Source organism: Toxotes jaculatrix, chromosome 2, assembly GCF_017976425.1.
Source record: "Toxotes jaculatrix isolate fToxJac2 chromosome 2, fToxJac2.pri, whole genome shotgun sequence".
NCBI classification, from domain to species: Eukaryota; Metazoa; Chordata; class Actinopteri; family Toxotidae; genus Toxotes; species Toxotes jaculatrix.
In genome coordinates, this window is record NC_054395.1 from 8260891 (window position 1) to 8279894 (window position 19004).

The 19004-nt window shown below is 41.6% G+C and overlaps 1 protein-coding gene across 1 annotated transcript in view; it reads right to left on the reverse strand.

The window, feature by feature from the left end:
• Window positions 1–16086, reverse strand: part of LOC121192792 (plexin-A1-like) — a 205640-nt gene extending 189554 nt beyond the window's left edge. Inside the window, exon 1 of the mRNA XM_041054679.1 lies at window positions 14902–16086. Within this exon, the coding sequence (XP_040910613.1) occupies window positions 14902–16086 (1185 nt within the window). The remainder of the gene's footprint in view (window positions 1–14901) is intronic.
• Window positions 16087–19004: the final 2918 nt, after the last annotated feature.

Consider the following 19004-nt stretch of genomic DNA (forward strand, 5'->3'; position numbering starts at 1 on the left):
CTGGATCAGGGCTTGTAGCCAGGGAAAACCAAGATGGATTGTAATCAGATCTGTTAGCTATGTCCATTTCCATTGGTCGATCCAGTTCCACTTTTACATGTCACAAATATTGTCTGTCCAAGACACAGTTCTGACCATCTATAAACGTTCAGAACAGGATTAAGACCACTACTGCACGTTAGCTGGCTTTTAATACAGGCTCGGTATCAGACATGCAGTTAAGATCACTTCAGAGCTTAAGGGGACATTCAGAATCAGAATAGGGTCAAAATTTAGACATCTGGTCCAAACCACTATTGAACAAAACATCACTGCTTTACCTGACCTCAGTGAAACCTAGGGCTGGGCATACCTGAGGTTTGGTACCAAAATCTGTGTAATAATCCTTTACTGTGTCCCTAACATAAGGTGACCTGCTGTAGTCTTTTATTAGTGCTTTCATAAGCTCCATATAGTTTGTCCCTGTTGGCCTACTGGACCTCTGACCGTGCTATTATTATTACTAGCTATAGCTCATGCTCAGGACACTGTACATAGCATTATTACACAGATACACACACACAGACACACACCTTTGTTCTATTTCCAGGGGGTTAGACAAGGACAGAGTCCCCTGTGTTGTCCTTGCTGAAGACCTCTGCTGTACACAGGCGCAGGCTGGCCTCTGGCAACACACACACAGACACACACATACACACACGCACACACAGACCCCTGCCAAACTCTTGCTGGGTGAATGATGATGGGGTGATGAGGGAGAGAGTGGGGCAAGTGAGATGAAGGGAAAGAAGAGGAAACTGGGGGAGAAAAAAGTGGAAGAAAGAGGGGAGATAGAGAGGAGAGACATAGGGGAAGGCTAAGGGTCAACAGCGCTCTTGTTGCCACTAATGAGCCTCAACCCAGGAAGAGAGAACACGAGATAGAGAGAGAGAGTTTGTATTCAGCCCTATGAACTGTCCATTAAACATGCAAGCATGAGAGCTGCAGTGACCATACTGTGGTTTCAGAAGATGTGGCACTGTGAAGAACACCTCTCACACACACACACACATCCACTGTAAAACTACAACTGCAGTAACCTTCTACATGACTGTGTTTTTCTTACTTTGCAGACAACTGCTTTCTTTCACCATTTCTTTTAAATGTTTTCTTTTCTTAAAATGAATCCATTTAAATGCACCTTATATGTGCATTAAACTTATTATAGATAAATTATTGTCAAGTAAACACTGTTCATTTTTGAAGACAATAAAATTGTTTGATTCTTTTTTCCATAGTTTTCTATGACTTTAAATGATTCATGTGCTGCTGCGCTTGTTGATCACAGCTGCACTGAGATTGGTGTCACATCAAGCTGCTACCAGTGTTAGTCTTATTTCCCTACTTGGGTGCATTTTGGATTGAGTCTAGTTAGCCTTGGGTTTATTCATATCATGACCATCCTCGGGTCCCTTTTGGCTTGGGCCTGTTTTTTTGAAAATTAATCTATACCTGTCAGGTTGAGGTAGGTAGGAAGGTCATCCACCGTTCAAAAACAAAATCAAAAGCCAGTAAAACTTTATTGAACATTGTAGGGAGCATTGCTCCTGTGCTGTTTGTGTATAACAATGTGTGTATGTGTGTGTATCTCTTTGTCTCTGTCTCTCTAACTCTCTCTGCTTTCACTTCTCTGCAGTGTAGTTTATTGGGAATGAAAGCAGCTACATCTGTCTAATCGACTTAAATTGTCAGCAGACTTTTCTTCAAATCTTTATTCATTTGCAGGGATGTAAGAAAAGACTTGAGAAATCACATCTCATAGAGAGAAAAGGAGCGAGACTGAGCAAGTTAGAGACAGTGATTGAGGTAAACAGAGACGGAGAGAGAGAGAGAGAGAGAGAGAGAGAGAGAGAGAGAGAGAGAGAGATGTTGTCAACATGCTCTCCAGAGAACCAAATGTCTCAAGCATCTCATCATCCAACACTGGCATAAACATATCGCTCCAATCCCATGGAGAATGAACGGGTGTGTGCGTGTGTTTCTCTGAATGTGTGTGAGTGTGTGTGTGTGTTAAACATAGCTCATGCCTCATTCCCATGTGAGAAAGACAATGTTGAAGCGAGAGTCGTACTACTGAGACATGCTGGCTGATGCAATGAACAACAAGACTTGCAGAGTGGAAAAAATGCATTTAATTATGTGAGGGGTAGTGTGTGTCGCTTTTTTAGTAAAGAGAGGAGATGAGAATGGACTGCCAAACTTAGGAAGAAGTAGTCAACAACACACACACACACACACGCAAACGCAACACACACACTTACACTCCTCTGGCCTACATCCAGGTATTTGTTGCGACTTGGCGTTGGAAGCGGAGAACAACACTGGTTGGCCTTTAGTTTCCCCCAGTGAGCCAATATCTGCTCTCTAATTGGTTGTTAATGAGTGAATGTGTGTGTGTGTGTCTGTGTGTGTGTGTGCGCATGTTTGTTTGTCAGGGTACATGAAAGAGAGAAGAGACAGAGTGTATTTGTTTGTGTGTGACAGGGGAGGGGGGTGGTGCGGCGGGGATCTTAAACATCTGTCTAACAGACTGGGCCACTCAAAGCCTTGACCCCCTTAGACACAAATACACACACACTCTTTGTTGTTTAATACGTGCATGTGTGTGTGTGTGTGTAGTGGGAAAGAGGAAAGTGTACAGCCTCTGTAAGATATCCACACACACACACACATGCACAGAGTGGACTTTGTGCAGACATCTGGCAGTGCAGTCTGCTCTAATGGCAACAGAACTACGGGCATCTGCATCTCACACCCACACACGCATACGCATGCTATCACATTCACACACACACAGACACACATATCACTGCCTCCAATTACTGCAGTTAACATAATGAATATTGTAAAGAGTACAGTCCAGACCTGCTCTGTATGAAAAGTGCTCTGAGATAACCTCTGTTATGAGTTGGTGCTATTCAAATGAAACTGACCTGACTATTATAGCTGGATAAGACTTCAGCATGGAGTGTACTATCAACACAAGTTAAGGACAAGAGCTATAATGGAGCACAAAGATGATTTCTGTCTGCTGTCAAAATTGAAATGCACCTTGTGGAGATTTTGGCCACTGATGGTGCTTTGGAGCCATGTTTTTATGAGTGGGTGTCAAAACTCAAAACACATTGACCTGTTTGGTAATCAACTGATCAAATGTCGGTGGAAGTAACGCACCAACAAATGCATCTCTATGCCACTAAAGGTAGTGAATATAATAAAGGCAAAGCACTAAACATATTTTTTATATAAAATTACATAATTACATAATTTAATTATCCAAAGGTCTACATTGCTAAAAGGCAATGGTTTCCTTTGAGGTCTGATACATCACTAGTGGAAATAACAATGCTGTAAGTTAAAATGTGTAATTTTTAAACTAGATAAATATTGCAATACAATTTACCAATCCACAAAAAATAAAAAGTGGGGGAAAAAAAGGTTTCCTAATCTGTCATCTGCAAAAACCATCCAGATCTACTCCATATTACCTTTAACCAATGCTTAAACACTCCTCTCACACTGTAATATTCTGCAGAGCTGTTGAAGATGAGACTGTACCATCGCTGATTTTATTTCAGCAAACAAAAGGCCAATGAAACCATTTTTTAAAAAACTGTCTAGTCCTGATTTTTGCATACAGAACAAGGCATCATAAGCCTGATACTTTTTTTTTTTTTTACTTTTCTGTGAGTTCAAGAGTGGAGGGAAGGCACTTCGACATTTCAGCATCTGTTGTTTTGGCTTGGGTGAAATGAGGAGTATTAAGTTGGAGATGGAGGGAGAGCCTGGCAGCAAGGAGATGTGTTCTGGTGGAACGAAAAGCTGCAGGCGAGAGAGAGAGAGAGAGAGAGAGAGAGAGAGAGACTTCAGCCCCATAGGTCAGAGTCAGAGGAATAGCTGGGATTCCAAGAGATCAACATTTATTTTGCAGCTAGATTTATTCCACGCTGTTTCTTTACTCTGTTGGTTTAGTCATTCCCTAACCATACTCAAATCATGCTTTCTTTCATTCTTCTCCTTTATCTTTCTTTCTTTTTGTCTATTTCCTTTGTTCCTCTCTCTGATTGAAAACAGATGTGCCAATGTGTGGAGCTGAAACATAACTCTGACGAAAAAAAAAACACACAACACTTGACTGACCTGCAGCCCTGAATTGTGAACATGTGTGTCTACGCATGTGGAAGTAGAGATCACAATGTGAGAGGATGATGTTGTATGTATTTTTGTGTGTGACACTGAATGGCACATAATTGTGTGTGTCATTTTCCCACAAATTCCAACTTTTTTTCTTTTCGTTGTCTCTTTTCTTTCTTTCCGTGAGGAAAAAAAAATGAAAACGTAAGAGACAAAATATGAAATGATCTGTCCAGGCCTGGCAATAATCACTTCATTTCTCAGTTGTCTAACTTCCTCTCTGTCATCCTCTCTTCCTTCCTCCATCCTTCAGCACAAGGATCCACGCATGCAGGGAGCTTCATCAGAAAGCCTCTATTTGTCACAGTCAGTGTACTTTGAAACACCCTGAAACACTCTTTTGGTATAACTGATTTAATTGCAGAGGTTAGACAAGGAGGCTGAATCATGAACGTGGGCCTACTGCTTTAAGTGTCACACTGGTGAATTCAAAAACAAGGTGGAGCGCATTTAAATTCCCTGCCAGTTTCCTTTATCAAGACTGGCTCCCACTGGGAAACTTTTCTGGGTCATAATTTCATGAAGGTGTGGAGAAAAACAAAATGTACAAAGAAGAGGAATCCCGTGGAGATAGAGACAGAGATCTGTGGGAAGAGAGGGTTTAGCTCCGGCGCTGTGGTGTCAGTTGGCCATATAGGTTAATGTGCCACAGTGGGACAGCAGCTCGCTTTACCCCAGATAGCCTTGGCCATCAACTGAGCTAATTCCACATGGAAAGCTCCAGTCTGGCATGTCATTTTGGGTTTTTTTTTTTTCTGGCACAGTGGACGTTTGTTGACAGCAACAATGCAAAAGCTGAGCACTCTGCCTGCTTTGGGTTTGTGGTGTTTGTGTGATGTAATTCAACACAGAAGTGTGAGGTTCTCAATGAGTTTTATCTTAATATAAATAGAAGATTCTACATATCAACAATCTGTCAATGATACTTTACGCTCATGTTCTGTGGTTGAACATAAACCACAAAACCAGACCTCTCACCCAGTGTCCGATGGGATCGGCTCCAGGCCCCCCTCGATGCCTCTGCAGTGCACTCACATACGCGAGGGAAAATTCGAGTTAGTGTGAAAAATTATGAATGACTTTGACTTCTGACACCTGCACTGGCACAGTACACAGATTCAGATTCAGTCAGATGCAAACATGTCTATTGTCAAATCATGTAACTCTTCTCTCTCTCGCGTGTATCCAAAGAGCAGCAGCACACAAAACAGTCAGACGGCGGTTTCTCATTTTTAGCCGGAGCTGACCGTCCCTTTCACCGGTTAAAATGACAAGTCATTTCATCTGTCACTGATTAACATTTATTACATGAGCAACCTGACAACAGGCCAAATGAAATATGCCTGTTGTCTGGTTTGTGCGCTCTCTTCAACTCACTGTCTGTACTCATCCAAAAGGTCATTTGTGAAGGAAGAAGCTCCACTTTTAAATCTACCAATTTAATAGTTTTGAAAGAGAGAGAATTGGAGAGAATTTGGATCTTAATTTTTAAATCTTTTTTGATTATAGGCTACTGTACTGAGCTTTTTGTGTTATAATTATTCCAAAATAATCAGACTGAACTTGGTATTGTCAAATACCCAATATTTAAAGAATTCAGATCAGAATCACATCCAAAAAAACTTGATGGGGTCATCCCTAATAGATATCTAGATATTCAGATATTCATCTCTAGACACAGACATATATACAGATAGATGCCTATGAATGTATAGCTAGACAGATAGAGTAAAACCTATGTGTGGGGGACACATCTGCTACTTTTGGCCTACATTTACCAAATGTAGGCAAACATCACATTTACGAGTCGGCCAAAATGCTCTTTCTATGTAACAGGAGCCAGATGATGCTCTTTAAGCCACACTGTCCATCTGAGCACTGCAGACTATAATCTGTGTAATCTGAACTAAAGCCTCTCCCGACAGCCATAATCCAATTATTACAGACCACTACAGGGATTCACCCAAATATGGGAGCCTTTAAAATACTGTATTGCTTTATGGAGAAAGTAGCAGGCGCAGACGACACGGAGGAATGTGAGCTGCAGGCGACACAGACACAGGTCCAACTATGCACATTTATGCACATGACCGTTCACATATTGCAGTGACATATTATGCACAATTTAACAGAGTTATGAATGACCACGAGGCTTTTGTTTTTGGCTGGCTCACAAAATTGATTGATATGTTTTATAAATCAGAATGTCCCATTTCACTCAACAACAGTACAACTGCAACGAGAATAATGGTTCTGGAAAATCATGTTTAAGATAAATAAAAGAAAAAACAAATAACTTTTTTTTTTTTTGGTGTTTTATGAGTGAGCCTTTTTTTGTTGTCTTTTTTTTAAACAAATATTTGAGATACAGGACATGCTGCTGAATTTTCAAGGAGCTTAGTTAGTATAGCGTATACTTGTATTTTCATATTTTCAGTATTAGCTGTTTACTGTCCCGTGTGTGTGTGTCTGTCTATGTGTTTGCAACTTGACACCCACACACAAAAATATGAAGCCAAAAGATGCCTTTAAGCTTTATCTCATCTCACAGCGCCTGCTGAGCAGCTAGCAGGAAAGCCCAAACACAGCTGGGCCAGACTGCTTTCGACACACACACGCACACACACACACACGTTTACACTTATGTGCATCCCAGCACTCACACATACAAACATATGAATAATTAAAGAAACATACACATTAATGAACGAATGTGTTTTCACAAACACACATAAATACATTCATGTCTGTCATAAACCCACACAAACACATACAAACACAAATATACAACCACAGCATGAATGCCCATCAATAAATAATTACACTCTTCATTAGATGCTGCAAGGTCAGCGGTTTGTGCTGCACAGATTTGTATCCTGGACGACCAGCACAGGTTTGTATGTAAAGGGAAGAAGCTGTTGGCTTTTGACCAAGTTAAGCGGGTATGGGTGATATGAATTAGATTTTCAGATAGTTCAGTTCCTTCTGAGTGGATTGTTTGGTGAACTTAGAAATTATATCTGACAAAGAAACAAGCAACGTTTAGGGTTTTGTGAATTGTTACACCACTTAACCACATCTAATTCCAGCCTTTCTGGACAGATAAGAACTGCTCATTTCAAAATGTGACACTCTAATGCTGAGGCTCTTACACTTCTGCATCTCTGTCTATGTTTCTGCTCAGTATCAACTCTCTTTCAGACTACTGGTGAGTTTCTGAGGAAAAGGTCACTTCAGGTCCAACTCATACAGCTTTAAGGCTAAGCAGCCACAAGCTCCAAAATATTCCAAATCCATAACAAGACACTCTCATGAGCCTATAGCAGCCATTAATCCGTTTTGTCACGTACTAGAGTTAACAATGAATACCACCGTGCAGTAAATTTAGTTCAGATACCATTCACACTGTGGTTGGATCTGAACCCCCCCCCCCCACTGAGAATTCAATATAAATTAAGAGGATTTCATGATGGGCACCGTGTGATTGTGCCTGAGGCAGACAACATCAGAGGACAAAAACATATGGGGAAGTGTTACAGCAGAGTCATTAAAATGCCTGGAGGTATGTAACATTTTGCAGTGTCATGCATCAAAATGTCTCAAGAGGCAGGAGAGAAAACTGTACCTCATCAAAAAGTGTTTCTCTTAATGGGCTATATTCTAGACAGCATATGACAGCAATTCACCTCGGCACTGCATGTATTTATCACTGCACTGCCACAAAAATTCATCTTTACAAGTCACTTAATCTCCCACTGAGTCATAAAAACTTCAGTCCTTTAAAACAAGGGAGAAATTCTACCTCTAGCCTGAGATAACACCATCTGTTTCCAGAGTGGATTCACTTGCTCCTATAGAAAAAAAAATGTCAATACTGTGTCACAGTAATGATGCATTTTGGTTCCTGAACCATAGACTGAGTGACTTTTATTTTGTAGGTCTCCAGGGCTCAATTTATCGACAGTTACATGTTATGAATGACTAAGGTCCATTTCCCTCATGAAGAGAGGATCGTCATGAACCGCATCTCAGTTCTGCATCCATACACCCTCCCAGACACATCAGCATTAATTTGCAAATTGTTTAGACAGGAAGGTGAAGTAGTTGCATTTACATTACAAGAGAATTATCATGTGACTTTGTTCATGGCTGAAATAGCTTTACTTTTTAGGTTAATTCTCACTACTTAGTGACTGGAGGTTTCTTTACTGGAATGCTCTTTGGGAGTGGCAGTATTTTATCTCATAATTTTATGCACCTAGACTTTTTTTCTTTTTTTTTTTCTTAAGAACCAGCAAATTACTAACATAGTCCCTCATCTTTTGTACTAATGATTCAAATAGGACACTTTCATGCTCATCCAAGCCAACTGGAAGCGTTCCAACTGAAAGTCACAAAACATTGTCTTTGCTGAAAATGAATGGGACTTGGAAATCCCAAATGCCTGAAATAGCTTCTCTCACTTTGCCACTCTATAAAATACCCACAAAGACTATGCTTACACTGACAAACCAGTCAGTATTGCAAACAATACAGAAATATCTCAATCAATACCCCTTATACATGTTTGTAGTAGCTCAGACGGACTCTTTTCTATGTCACTGTACACCAACATGCATCAGCTCATGATCACATAACTTTTCTACATCAAATATTAAGGAGATATTAGCGAGCATGATGCAAGTGCAGCCATTAGAGCCTTGATATTCTCCATCCAGCAGGTCCGAAGCATGATGCAGTGTGGGTGATCCCTCCACTGAGACACAGGCTAACAGTAATAAGACTGAAGATACAATAGAGAGATGAAGCAAATGAAGTAAACGGACACACACACACACACACACACACACACACACACACACACACACTCCAGTCAACAGCCTGGAAGAAAGAATACAAAATGCCACAGAAATAGACTATAATCCTGGCCAGCAGTGATCAACACTGATAAATATTAATAAACACTATTATGCTCTGAGAAAAACAGACACAGAGAGCGAGTGAGAGAGGGAGAGGAAAGATAGAGGTAGGGACAGAGAGAGGGAGAGAGAGGGCAATAACAATAGACGAGTCTTCTTGCTCTCTTTTACTGCAAGCAATTTTCCTTGTGACGTCCACCTGGTGTTTTTGCAGACAAAGTGAACTCACGTGCACACACACACAAACACACAAAAACATACAAAGACACTCTCTTCTTATTATCAGCCCATTTTTCTCTGTTTGTTTTCACCATTGTTTTGTCCCTCTTCTTTGGAGGCCAGGAGAAGAGGTGGGCACACACACACACACACGTGAGCACACAATGAGAGAGAAGTATACAGAGAGGGAGAGATGCAGAAAAAAGGAGATAAAGTGAGTCCTAAACACACACACATATACACACAGAGGATAGTATCTCTCTCTCTCTCCGCCTGAATCAGTCTCATTAGTCATGCTGAGGCTGTAGCGTTGCTGGGTCAGCCTGCTTACAGAGCCGTAGAGCTGGGTGGCAGCCCACAGCCAGCGAAGGTCACCCACCGCTCAGTTTTAACTCCCACAAGACCAGCACTGGCCTCTTCCTGATAATGAGTGGACATAAAGATGCACAGGGAGAGATCTGCAGCACGAGCCACACCCCATCATGGTGTGGATGTGGAGGAGAAAATGTTCACTGAAACTGATAGAACCTTGTGTTGCCATGCATTCTAAGCAATCTGATCAAAAGCTGGACTATGGAATTTTGAAAAAGAGGAGACAAGTATATTCATGTAATTATGTAACTATGGATTTCCAATGAATACATGCAGATGTGGCTACCACACCTGCATTTATTGTTTTCAATGTATATTCCTTCCAGTAAAAACACACAACTTCATGAGCACAATCATACAATGACCAATCGTCACATGAAAAATTTGCAAACGAACTATAACCTGTGACCTATGACTTCAAGACACTGAAAGCAAATGCTAACAAGCTTGAACAGACGTTTGATATTAATTCTCTTATTGATTTGAGTGTGCTAAAAGGGGTAAAATCTTTGGACCTCGATCCAAAACGGCAGCCCGAGATCACACTGAGACATGTTCACTGAGGACGGATTTGGAGATTTGCTGACCAAAGACGGCCTCCAGCATGACACACGTGTATTCCCATTTTACTAAGTTACTGTGGGAAAAGGAAGTGCAAGCTTTGACAAATGCATTAATCAATTTAAGAGCAGATCTTACAAATGATGAATAAAGGGAGACTTTCTTGCTTTATGGTGGGACTTTGTCCAACCTCCTGTCCATCTCTCCTTGTATTAACCCATTTCTCCCAGTAGAGACTGTCATGGACTAAAACAAATGGACAAATTAAGCAAATGAATTATCTCCTATATATGAATTACACTACTTGAAAAATAACTAGAAAATTGGAATTGGATTGATTTCAAGTTTGTGTCCAACAGCCATAAAGTCCCTACCTTTAGTAGCTATAATCCTGATACAAGCAGTCAATGATAATACACTGCCACAGGAATGTGGGAGTTGTATTATAACTTGTTATTGTAGTGGAAATATTTTTATTTTTATTTTTTACAGTAGTAAAAATTTTATAGGGCAGTTTTAAGAAAATTATTTTCTCAAGTGCTGTACACCATGATGAAGTTTGATAGCTTCCAGGTAGAGATGAGTGTCTCAGTGTTGACTGACTGACCCAACCTTATCTCCTGACTGAAATGAGCCAGTATGAAAGTTTCCACATGACACTAGCACAGAGGCAACAAGCTGTCACCGCTCTCGTCAGGAAACACTGAACATGTCTGTACAAGGAGATGATAAATTCATCACAGCGATGTCCCAGAGCGGGCGCTGCTGACACGACCTTGATCGATTGCAGGCAGAACGACAGATGGCCATAAAGGACAATCATGTAACTGTATGCTCATTAGCATAATCACATGCATATACAGTACACTTTAGACTACAAGGCCACATGGTGCTCGTACAGCACCAGTGGGCTTGTGACAGAGAGGTAATGTTATTGTTTTGCATGAGCCGTGACACTGTTAAAGGGAAAAATTAAATTATATTCTATAGTAATACCACGCTGAATGTGCTTCAGCTATTTTAAAAGACATACTGTTTTTCTGTTGAACACAGACAGTGACTTTCTTTCATTTAGCAAGAAAACATTGCAGCTCACTCTGACTCCCCCAAACTTTGTCAGAATTGGATCAATAATGTCTGACACATCACAGGTAATGTCTGAAAGGACAAATTGACAAAGACTACTCCCTTTCCCTTCATGATTAGATCAGGTTTTGAATTAAACTGTGGCTTTCAGGGGAGGGGTCGCTTCAGGAATTCCTGATATGATACCAAATTCACATACAATAATTACACATGAAAGAGGCAGATGAGCCACGGTAAATAACAATTTCCCTGCACACTTCCCAGTCAATCATGTTACAGGCATTATTGACAGTAAATAAAATAATAAAGTCAGATGTACTCAGTCGGCAGAGCTGCGCTCATACATTTAAAATTATGAAGAGACATTAGATTCTAATTAGAGTGTGAATTTCTTTCATCATTCATTGTAGCATTACAAATGTTAATGGTTATATATCCATTTTTCAAGAGTCCCCCAAACTCAAAATTTTGTCGCCTCTGGGGGAGCTCAGGTCTCCTGAGCTGAGGTCTAAGCTTCCTCTAATTCAAACACTGAATTAAAGTTAAAAAATGGTAAAACTGGCTAATTTGACTGAATTAAAGAATAAGGGGAGAAGACTGACTCAAAGAGTGGCTCAGAGGCACAGAGAGACAAAAAAAAGTCAACACTTTTGCTTGTAGGAATTCAGCCTGTCAGTAGTGTTGTTCTTTGTCTTATTGATAGCTAATTAGCTCTAAACACAAAGTGCTGCTAAGGCTCATGGGAGTGTCATTAATTTTGCAGGTATTTGGTCATAAAGTGACCTGATAATGTTAGACTTACAGTCATATGATCACCAAAGTGAGTATAATTTCTCCTGAAGGGAAAATGAATGTGTACCAAATGTCATGGCAAATATCCACCCAATATTTGTCTGAACATTCCACTGAAAACCACAAATGTCAACTTCATGGTGGTGCTAGCAGAAAAGTCAGGGGATCATCAATGTCATTAGTATACAGTGTCTGGAAACCATGTGCGTACAAAATTTCATGGCAATGCATGCCATGGTAGAGACATTTCAATCTGGCCAAAGTGGTGGGCCAACTGACTGACAGTGCCATCCACACAGCAACGCCACTAGCATAACACTTCAGTCAATTACTCCTCTATCCTTTTTCTCCCTCTATCTCCCTCTTTCTTCCTCTGTCTCTGTTCAGTCTTTCCTCATATGTTTATATACAGTATTTCTCTCTCCTTCTTCCTGCTTTTTAAAACTTTTTTCAAATTTTCTTGCTTCTTTCCCTGTGCTCTTCCATCCCATCTTCCTGCCTTATCCCTGTAATTCTCCATCTGCCTTCCTTCCTTCCTACTCTTCCTCACATCTTCCCGTCCTTCTGTTCTCCTTTTGCTTTTGTCTTCAACTCCTTTATCTACATCCTCCCCTCCATTACCCTCCCCCTCCTCTCATAAAACCTATGACTCCCACTTTCTTTTATTTGCCCCTTTTTCATTGCATCACCTGTTCCCTCCACATTGTATTTTCAGATCACATCCAGGCGCTGGCTTTACACACCAAGTCACTCTATACCTCATAACTCAGTAGAAAGTCAAGGAGAGGGCAGAGAGTGATGGTGAAAGAGCAAAGGACTGAGAGAGGGGGGACAAGAGGGAGGAAGCTAAAGGGGAGCAAAACAAGCAAGAGAGTAAAAATGAGGGAGGTTAAAGGTTAAAAATTAAAGACAAAGAAAAGAGATCAGCAGTGGAATGGAGGGGTAAGGGAAATAGAGAGGCAGAGAAAGAAAAAGGAACATAAAAGGAGCAGGGGGACAATGGGGTTAGCAAAATGAAAGAAATCTTTATGCAAATGATGGGGCTAGAGTGAAAGACATGGGAGAGAAAGAGAAGATGGGATGGCATAGAGATATGGAGACAGAGAGGAGGAGAGTAGTCCAGAGATTTATGGCAGGTTGTTATGGAGCACCGACTGAATAACAGAAGGTGAGACCAGGTGAATTATTCATGAGGATACAGGGCTGTGTGTGTGTGTGTGTGTGTGTGTGTGTGTGTGTGTGTGTGTGTGTGTGTGTGTGTGTGTGTGTGTGTGTGTGTGTGTGTGTGTGTGTGTGTGACATGTGGGTGACGGAGGCAGTTGAAACACACACATACACACACTTAATGTCTCTCAGGTGCCCTTAGGCCAGCTCATCTATGAGGAAAAGACAAGTCCTCCACAACCTGTGGACAGAATTATTCCGACAAAACAGACAGGAGCTCAGAGAGACAGCAGACCTGTCCACAGACTAAAGGAATACAGCCTCATTCAACACTGGAGACATTTTAACAACATTAAATTTAATTCATGATGGGAAAAATGTTTTCATCCCTCTAGTTCCTCTCAGTGTCAGGAGAGATTTCTTTCTACAGTACTTGACAGTCAGAAGTAAATTAATTTCACCCTTTTAGTTTCCCATCTGGTGTTCACATGAAATTCACACTGCATTGTATGCAAGAATCAATACTGACTACCAATGAAACACTGAAGAGGGATCATGAAAGTTGGAGGAAGAAGGACTAAGCCTCGAGAAAACACAGGCTACTGCATTGCAGATAGATGCTAGAAATGAACCATATAATGATATACTATGCAGCCATGTATCTTTTCACTCACTCTCTAAGAATAAATATAGCTTCTCTCTTCTCTTAAGAAGATCATGTTAAATGTGCTGCATTTGCTGCCCACATTCTCCCATAGTGCTATAACGCTGGATTGGAAAAGCCACTGAGACAGCATTTATACCATGTGGCACTAAATGTGCAATCCCACCTACACTTTGGTTGCTTTGGCCCAAAACCGAGAGGAAAATATTACTTTGCTGCATTTAAGAATTTGTTGAGATTTATACTTCCCCCTTATAAGTTAACCAGGGAAAGTCAAATGGATGCACAAGCAGCTTTTGATGACTTGCCATCCTGCCAGGGTGGAGTTTGCCTTTGGGTGTAAAGTACCAGTGAGAGCATGGGGGTGAAATGTATTCAGTTACTGGAAATTTCACTTAAACATTTGGCTAATGTTGGACAAACACTGTCTTTAGAGGGTTTTTTTTTTGTTTTGTTTTTTTATATAGTTTGGTGTTGATTCTGTTCTCAATACTAAGAAATTGCCAAGAGGGTCACTAAGAACCAAACATCATTTTCACCTACGCAGACAAAAACTTAATTAATGGAGTAAATATTTTCCAGGCATGCTTGGTTTTAACACACCCTAACCAATGACCACTAAAATGCTCTTGGCAAGGTGCAAGGTAAAGACAGGCCATCCAACTGCTATTGCAGCTGAAGCCACACAAACTCACTAAAACCAACACTTCTTATTCCAGGAATGAGAAACTGCATTTGAAACTTGTGTGAAAAGGCCTACTCTGTGTTTACAATTGTTAACAATCTAATGCTCACCCAATCACAAACTAAAACTTCCAATGATAATGATTATAGCTAATAATTATCACTAAATCAAAAACACTTCTGGGAGCTTCTGCCTCAAACACTCACCGAGTTGATGCAGGCCAGCTCCTTGTTGAGCAGCCAGGGCAGGGAGAGTTTCCCCTCTCCTCTGTAGCACGACTGAATCCTCTCTTTAATCTTCTCCTTTATCCGTCTCATTGTGAACAGACACAAAGCCGACTCCTTGGGCGGCTTGGCTCTGTTCTTCTGACCCTGGGCAAATACAGTAAACAGAACCTCCTCGTGCTCTTGAATACCAAGCGAACGTGCCAAACGGGTCCCTGGCCGGGCTAAATAAGCATCCTGAACCAAGCGGTATTCCACTCCGTCCTTAGTGCAGCCAATGGGGAACTCAACATAGGAGTAGAACTTGGGATCGTCAACACACAGGCGAACGATTTTAGAGGTGAAGAACTGTTCGCTGCTTGCATCTGGTGAAGTGAGCTGGGTGTCAAGCTGTAAGGTGAGATAATATACAAACTGCTCACTGTTGAAGCCGTAGATGTAGTAGATATCAAATGCTGGAAACTTGGAGAGTGTGTCTGAGGGAATCTTGAGTTGCGAGGAAACAAACTCATCCTGGTAGACAAAGCTGAACATGTCTGCATTCTCCTCATTAGACATCAACTTGCGGCTGGACAGCGTTGGGAAGTACTCAGATTTCCCGTCGATGGGAGTGCCGACGAAAAGTTTTCCACCTTCACCGAAAAGATCCGGGGAGATCACAACACCTGACATGGTGCCTGCTTCAGCAACACTGGATAGATAATGCTCTTTACGATGGTGGGGCTCACCCAGCTTGAACAAATCATCCAGACGCAGGAACTGACATATTCCCTGGGAGGTACTCCCGCAGGCAATTAAGCGGTTGTGAGCAGCATCAAGTAGCAGGAGTTTATTGACATTAGAGGTCTGCACCAGCTCGTGTGGGCAGGACTGGACACCGGGTGGAGGATAACAGCGAGGGTTGTCTGTCACAGGGCCGGTAACATGGCTTCGTAGCTTGGTGAGGTTGCTGGACAACTTGTAGATCCAGTTGACAGCACCCAAGTAGACCTCGCCGGTTTTGTTGTGGACCACCAAATGCGTGAGACCTCCTTCGGGTGGGGAGAAGGAGAGGAGGGTGGCGGAGGAGGAGGAGGAGGAAGGAGTGGACGTGGAGGGCATGGAGAGGGAGAGGAGCAGAAAGAAGATGGGGAGGATGAGAAGGGGTGGGTTGAGGTGGGAGGACATGGCAGTGAGGGGAGGGGAGGTGTGAACGTGTGGGTGTTGGTGTGTATTTTTGACTGTGTAATCCTCTGCAGGGTCAGTCAGAGCCTTATAGGACTGCGGGGTACGATCATACAAAAGAAGAGTTTCCAAGCAATCGACTTCCTCTTCCTTTTTTTTCCTCCTTTCTCCGCTGTTGTTTTTATAACCTCATCCCCTGATCCTCAGCCTTGTCTGCTACCAGCCCTGAGAAAGAGAAACACAGCAAAATCTTAGCAAACACAGATGTCAATATATTCATGGACTTGTGTTTTGCACTTCCACAGATCTGACAAAAAGGATTCATTTGTTTGTATCGAAATGACAAGACACTTAATATTCGCCCACAGACTCAGACTCAAAGGCCTCAATGCTGAAGTCCAAAAAAACAAATGAGGGCACTATCGGCTTTGTTTTATTGACTTCTCGACTCTTGGCTCGCACTACTCTGTGGAGTGCATCTTTTAAAAGAAGACAGGGCCAAACATTGCTCCTCTGTGTATCGATTGTCTGGAGGTATTAAAGGATACAGCAGACAAAGTGCACATACACACACAGAAATACATACGCACCTCAAATATACACAGGAACACACCCTGTGACACAAGAGTGTATGCAAGAGGGAAACCGAGTAGATTTATTTCGAAACACTATGTGCATTCAACACATATATGGAAAAGGAGCCCTACACACTACACAATGTGAAAACACACACAGGGTGAGCCACTGATGTGCACCGTTGTGATAGCAGGTAAACATCCATAAATTACAAGCAGGGCTGCAGGGAGAATTCTATAGTATATTTACTACAGAGCAACAGAGCAGAGAAATACACGGCACCCTTCTTCTAAAAAAACGAAAGGGGAGAGAACTGGTTCGACCCGATAAAAAAGGAGAGACAGCGAGAGGGAGAGATGTGAAAGCTATTTGGCTTCAAACCAGTTCAATATAAAGGCGGTAGAGATGGAGGGAAAGATTGGTCTAGATGAAAACTGAGAAACTAGAATTACCGCCTCTCAGCTGTATGCCTCTGCAAAACAGTCAAGTTGCAGTTTACATCCAGGTCTTGTCAAAACTCATAAAATATATGTAGTGCAGACTTTGAAGGAATTTAATAGTATATGAATTCTTGAGTTATGGATAAAAACATCACCTGACTTGACTTTTGATCTTTTGACCAACAAATTCTAAACAGTTCGTCCTTAAGTTCAAAAGAACGTTTTAAAGAATTTGAAGAAATTCCCTCAAGGCGTTCCTGAGATATCACGTTCACCAGAATGGGGCGGACAGACAGACAGATGGATGGATGGATGGACAACCTGATAACATGATGGCTCCTGCCAAGGCTGTCACCGGCATGGCAGCATAAAAGTGAGGAAAGTTAGGAAAAAAGAAATGGAAATGCACAATCTATTTTCCATCCACCCATTTTCTATATCCACTTAGTTGGGTCAGACTTGGGCCTATCCCAGAATGCACTAGGGGACAGGTAAAGTCTTGATAGTTATAGTGTCAAAGCAACATGACTGCTCTGTGCATTCAGTCATCAACATCATTGTTGCAATTACTACCATCACTGTGGGACAAAGATGATGGATGTGGACTCAAGTTTTTTCCTGCCTAATACAGAAACATTCTCCCTAAAAAGTCTTTCAAAATGTAAGAGAAACTATTTTGTCCATCAAAAGCAGAATTAGATTCCCTTTTCCTGATCCCTGACTCACCTACTTTCCTTTTACTAGCAACTTCAACTAACTGGCAAGCCACACCAAACATAATTAAGTTCATTCATTAGTCTCTGAATGTAAGCAATGTGCACACAAGTACTTGTGAGGTTTGCCATGTGAAAGTTAAACCATTTGGCCAAAGACAGTGATCTTGGCTGCACAATCCTTGCTACAGGAGACTGTCAGAGAAAGAGAAGTTTTTCTTCAATCAGTTTGTGGATTAATGTCCTCAGTGTACTGTGTTTTCCAGTTTTCACAATATGTAACTGAGGTCAGTTATGTGAAGAAGACATTACATTTACTGATGTGACCTTCCAGGACATGTGAAGTCTGTCAGTCTATGACGGGCACAAACACAAAATTATGGTTCAAAAGGCCGCTGTTTTTACCCCGCCATGCATTCACCCACAGCACCGTCTAAACTTCTTTTCATTAGCTCATTGGTTAATGCTTGGCTATATACAGATACAGAGCACAAGGCAAAGGCTTGTTTCATAATTGAGTTCAATCAGAATGTAGTACACACACAGTTTGGTCACAAAGTATTCTCGTCTCTTATTTCTTCTGCTGTTTCTCATTCCTCTCTTTCAATGCATTCCCCTCTCTCTGTCTCTCTCTCTCTCTCTCTCTCTCTCTCTCTCTCTCTCTCTCTCTCTCTCTCTCTCTCCCTCTCTCTTCTCTCAGACACTTCACTTCTTGTCAATAGCGTCTTTCATCTCCAGTCCAGCCATGATTACAGTGGCCCAGATGACGATGCTGTTGCCTGTCCCATCAGGACAATACAGCCACTGTTAGCATCTTGGACACACACATCCACACCCACACACACACACACACACACACACACACACACACACACACACACACACACACACACACACACACACACACACACACACACACACACACACACACAATGTGAACATACACGTACAGTGGTCAAAGGCATTTTTACACACTGCGTCAGAACCTACTGACTTCACCACGTCCAAACACACTCACTCAGAGACATAACTGACATATAACGGACCTGCCCACACACACTTATGCACCACCCATGCGCTTGATCAACACAAGCATCCACATACACACTTGACAACAGTGAAAGAAAGTGAACATGCTCTACTGTGTGACATGATAAGAATGGCTATTTTTGCTGCATTTTCATCTAACCTT